This window comes from Mandrillus leucophaeus, unplaced genomic scaffold (assembly GCF_000951045.1).
Source record: "Mandrillus leucophaeus isolate KB7577 unplaced genomic scaffold, Mleu.le_1.0 Scaffold11, whole genome shotgun sequence".
Lineage (NCBI taxonomy): Eukaryota > Metazoa > Chordata > Mammalia > Primates > Cercopithecidae > Mandrillus > Mandrillus leucophaeus.
In genome coordinates, this window is record NW_012099209.1 from 4,098,427 (window position 1) to 4,102,879 (window position 4,453).

General features: G+C 56.7%; 1 protein-coding gene across 2 annotated transcripts in view; it reads right to left on the reverse strand.

Annotated features, from left to right (window-relative positions):
• Positions 1-322: 322 nt before the first annotated feature.
• PBX4 (pre-B-cell leukemia homeobox 4) overlaps positions 323-4,453 on the reverse strand; it is a 14,905-nt gene continuing 10,774 nt past the window's right edge. The window contains exons 4-6 of one of the 2 annotated variants that reach the window (XM_011990904.1): positions 3,459-3,615; positions 2,302-2,408; positions 323-728 (exon numbers count right to left, since the gene is read on the reverse strand). In XM_011990904.1, the coding sequence (XP_011846294.1) occupies positions 636-728; positions 2,302-2,408; positions 3,459-3,615 (357 nt within the window). In that variant the 3' untranslated portion in view covers positions 323-635. Of the gene's footprint in view, positions 729-2,301; positions 2,409-2,951; positions 3,616-4,453 lie in introns of those variants that run through there. The other variant, XM_011990895.1, reaches the window with a different exon arrangement.

Consider the following 4,453-nt stretch of genomic DNA (forward strand, 5'->3'; position numbering starts at 1 on the left):
AAAAAAAAAAAAAAAAAAATTCTGAAAGCAGAATTTTTTTTTGTAGAGACGAGGTCTCACTACGTTGCCCAGACCGGTCTCAAACTCCTGTGCCCAAGCATTCCTCCTACCTCGACCTCTCAAAGTGCTGGGATTACAGGCATGAGCCACTGCACCCAGTCAGGACATTTTAAAATCAGAACAGAATGATACGATTCCACAGAAGATAGTGTTGGGAGGTGGTGCCTGAGCGGCGCAGATGAGTGACAGAATCACAGCACACATGACACTGCAGCTGTGACCGGTGTCAACTACCACCCAAAACAAATCTGGTGAACAGACATCGGAATTAAAATAAGTCAAAAATTTTAATGGGAAAATCTGTGCCAGGTCCTAGAACAGACAATTCATAGCGTTACCATAAAATTACTATCAAAAAAACAAACTGAGGTGGGAGAATGAGTAGCATTTCAGGCCATCTCGAGTCCCAGCAGACACATGAGCCAGCGCCATGGGCCCGGCTGAGGAGGAGGGGCTCATGGGCACCACCACCCATCTGGGTTTTCTGAGGTCATTGGCAGCACGTTCAATAACAACGCAGGGGCTGGCTACACATGGCAGCTCACGCGGTGCTCTTTCCTGCTTATCCCCAAAACTTAATTAGACACACTGGAGTTGATGCTGCCAGGGTCTCCAGCAGGTGACGCAGTTGCAGGTCGGGGGGTGGCCCCCCGCCAGCTACCCTGGGTCTGAAACGACAGAGATCGAGCATCAGAGGGGTGGCCGTGAGGCTGGTGACTACCCAGCTCTCGTGCCGCAGGTGGAGCCTCCAGGGGTCCCTGGGGAAGCTTGGAAAAGATCCACAGATGACCTTCAACCCAGTGGAGGAGGGAAGGGATGGAGGGGTCAGCCCTGGGTCACAGCTGGCCTTGCCACCTGATATGGGACATGGACGAGCTTCCCTGGCAGGAAAACTGGCCTCTAGTGGCTTCCCTGGGGCTTGGGCAAAGGACTGACTGGCATCAGGTATAGCAAGGGCTCCTGCCCGGCGAGGGGCAGGGAGACAAGGTCAGGCCTGGAGCCCACGGCGACACCTGGAGTGTCATAGTGAGACTCGGTGGGAAAAAGGGGCTCTGAAACCTGGCCCAACACTGGTCTGACTGGGCAGCAAGGAGGACGGGAGGCATCCACTTGTCATGAGGGGTGGGGGCTCTGTCTGCAGTGCAGAGATGGCGTCAGGTCCAAGGGTGCTAAGACGTTTGTCCACAGGACCCACCCCCACTACAGTGGGCACCGTACAGGCTAAGGAAGTGGCTGGGACTGCTCTGCCCGTGAGTGTGGGAGCACCACCCGGGGGCACTCTGCACTGGGGTGGACACTCTACACTCTGCTGGCGTGTAGTCAGGTCCCAGGGGTGCAAAGGGCAAGGTGAGGCCCCTCGCGTGTGTCCCTGGCTGGGGGCTGCATGGTGATGGGGGGCAGCTGCCACAGTAGGGCAGTGTGGGACATGAGCTTCCCAGGACCAGGCGGGACCCCACAGATGGCACAAGGGGCATCCATTCTCTGAGCCCCTGGGAGAGAGTGGTGAGTTGGGAGGGGCACCCGGCTCTGCAGGGCCCTGGCACACGCTGCACAGCCTTGCGCCTGTGCTGGGCATGTCACACCCAGGCCTCCGCAGTGTCTTCGAGACGGTCCCCACTTATGGCCTCCCCTGCCGCTGGGGTCAGGCCCCTGTGGCCACCAAGGGGGAGTGGGAGGCCATGGGGCCTGGGTGGGGTGGGTGTGTCAGCTGCCTCAGACCCCTGGCTCCTTTTCTTCACGGTCGCCAAAACAAATCCTCACTGTGGTCAAGCAGGGTGCCCTCAGTTCCCCATCAGAGCAGCAGGAGAGGAGGTGCTGGCACAAGACCTGCCTTCCCGGCCAAGCTGTGGCACTGAGGGCACCAGGTCTGAGCCCAAGGGAAGGTCCTGTCTCTCCTCTGCTTGCTGCCTGCCCCTCCCTCTCGAGGGAAGGACACCATGTCCTTCCACACTCCTTTAGGAGGCGCCCTTCCCCTCCACAGCCACAGCCCTCATCTTGGGGCTCATTCCCACGGACTGTTCCCAGCGGCTGCAGTGGTGACAGGTGGAGGTGGGGGAGGGCGCAGTCATTACAGAGTGGGGCCCTGCAGAGCTGTGCCCCGGTGGTGGCCACACAGCACGGCCTGTGTGACTGCTGGGACCATTGGGGGAGCTGCCCCAAGGCTGAGGGCTGACTGACAAGATGGCCTTTCTGAGGACCTGCCACCCACCTGGACGCTATGGGACGGTGCCTGAGACTCACCTGGGACTGCAGGCAGCCTCCCCCAGGAGGAGGCTGGAGAGAGGTCAGCGTCCGCAGGGTGAGGAAGGCCTCCCCAGCACTGGGCAGCGGGAAGGGTCCAGAGGAGCCTGGAAGAGGTGGGAGCTGGGGTGGGCACAGTCGTGGCACCTCCTTGGGTGGGACCCACCCAGCCCCTCAGCCGACAGGAGGCCTCGAATGTGGCTCCTGCTCCTCCTCAGCATCTGGCCTCTGCTCCTCAGCCCCCCATCCCAGGGAGGCCAGCAGGGTCCTCCCCACCACACTACTAATGTCCTTTCATGTCTTGTTTGTTTGTTTGTTTGTTTTTTGAGACAGTCTTGCTCTATCACCCAGACTGGAGTGCAGTGGCATGATCTCGGCCCACTGCAACCTCTGCCTCCTGGGTTCAAGTGATTCTCCTGCTTCAGCCTCCCGAGCAGTTGGGACCACAGGCACTCGCCACCATGTCCTGCTAATTTTTTTTTTTTTTTTTTTTGAGACGGAGTCTTGCTCTGTCACCCAGGCTTGAGTGCAGTGGCACAGTCTTGGCTCACTGCAAGCTCTGCGTCCCAGGTTCACGTCATACTCCTGCTTCAGCCTCCCAAGTAGCTGGGACTATAGGTGCCCGCCACCACCATGCCCAGATAATTTTTTGTATTTTTATTGGAGACGGGGTTTCACCATGTTAGCCAGGATGGTCTCGATCTCCTGACCTCGTGATCCGCCCGCCTCGGCCTCCCAAAGTGCTGGGATTACAGGCGTGAACCACTGCACCCAGCCCATGCCCGGCTAATTTTTTTTTGTATTTTCAGTAGAGACAGGGTTTCACCATGTTGGCCAGGCTGGTCTTAAACTCCTGACCTCAGGTGATCCACTCACCTCGGCCTCCCAAAGTGCTGGGATTACAGGCGTGAGCCACCGTGCCCAGCCCTTTCATGTCTTTTCTTATCAGTATCACCATTCTGTCCCCAAAGCACAGGTATCTGTTAGTTGGGATCATGGCCAAGAGGAACAGAACTCTCACAGTTGAAACAGAGCAGAGTTACACAGAGTTGACCACTGGGGGAAGGGCGATATGGTCCCACTGCGGCCTCCCCAGATGCAGCTCAGTGGCCGTCCACGTGGGTACAGATGACTGTCCCTGGGCCAGCCTCACTCACCGGAGCTGGGTGTTGACAGGCAGCTGGCATGGTTCCCTGGGACCCCAACTTCGGTGGTATCCGCAGCTGTTTTACCCATGTAAATGGTAGCTTCTTCTTGAAACTTCCCCATGTTCTTTTTATACCGGATTCTTTTGTTGCCAAACCAGTTGGAGACCTGTGGACACACAGGAGTCACTGGAGGAGCTGACCTGGCAACTTCTGAGACACGACGCAGTCTGTGGGTTCCCTGCGGTGCCCATTGCTCCCACTGCCTTACAAGACAACACTGCACCCTGGGGCTGTGAAGAGACCGGGATTGAGAAGGTGGCGCCCACTGGACCACGGACCCAGGGAGATGTCCACGTGGGTTGAGGACACCCTGGAGCCGGCATGTCTTAGAACTCTGCTGCCTAAAACCTGGTGTTGCTGGAACTTGGACCTGGGATGGGGCTGGAAGGAAAACGAGACTGAGATGGGCGGGGAGGGACAGCGCCTCTGGCTGCCATTGCAGCAAGGCAGCAGGTTACTTTCCGTGTTCGCTTCAGGAAAAGTAAGAGCCAGGGAGACCTGGGGATCCAGTAACTGTGATTGAATCCCAAACTTATCAAATGAAAACAAGGTGAACTCTGAAGGGGTAGTTGGAATGTACCAGGTGCTAGGCTAAGCACTCCTCATATATTCATATATTTTTCTTAATTTTAATTAAAAAATTGTTTCTTGGCCAGGTGTGGTGGCTCACGCCTATAATCCCAGCACTTTGGGAGGCTGAGGTGGGGGGATCATCTGAGGTCAGGAGTTTGAGACCAGCCTGGACAACATGGAGAAACTCCGTCTCTACTAATACAAATATTATCTGGACCTGGTGGCGCACACCTGTAATCCCAGCTACTCAGGAGGCTGAGGCAGGAGAATCCCTTGAACCTGGGAGGCAGAGGTTGCAGTGAGCCAAGATCGCACCACTGCAATCTAACCTGGGCAACAGAGCGAGACTGTCTCAAAAAAAAAAAAAAAAA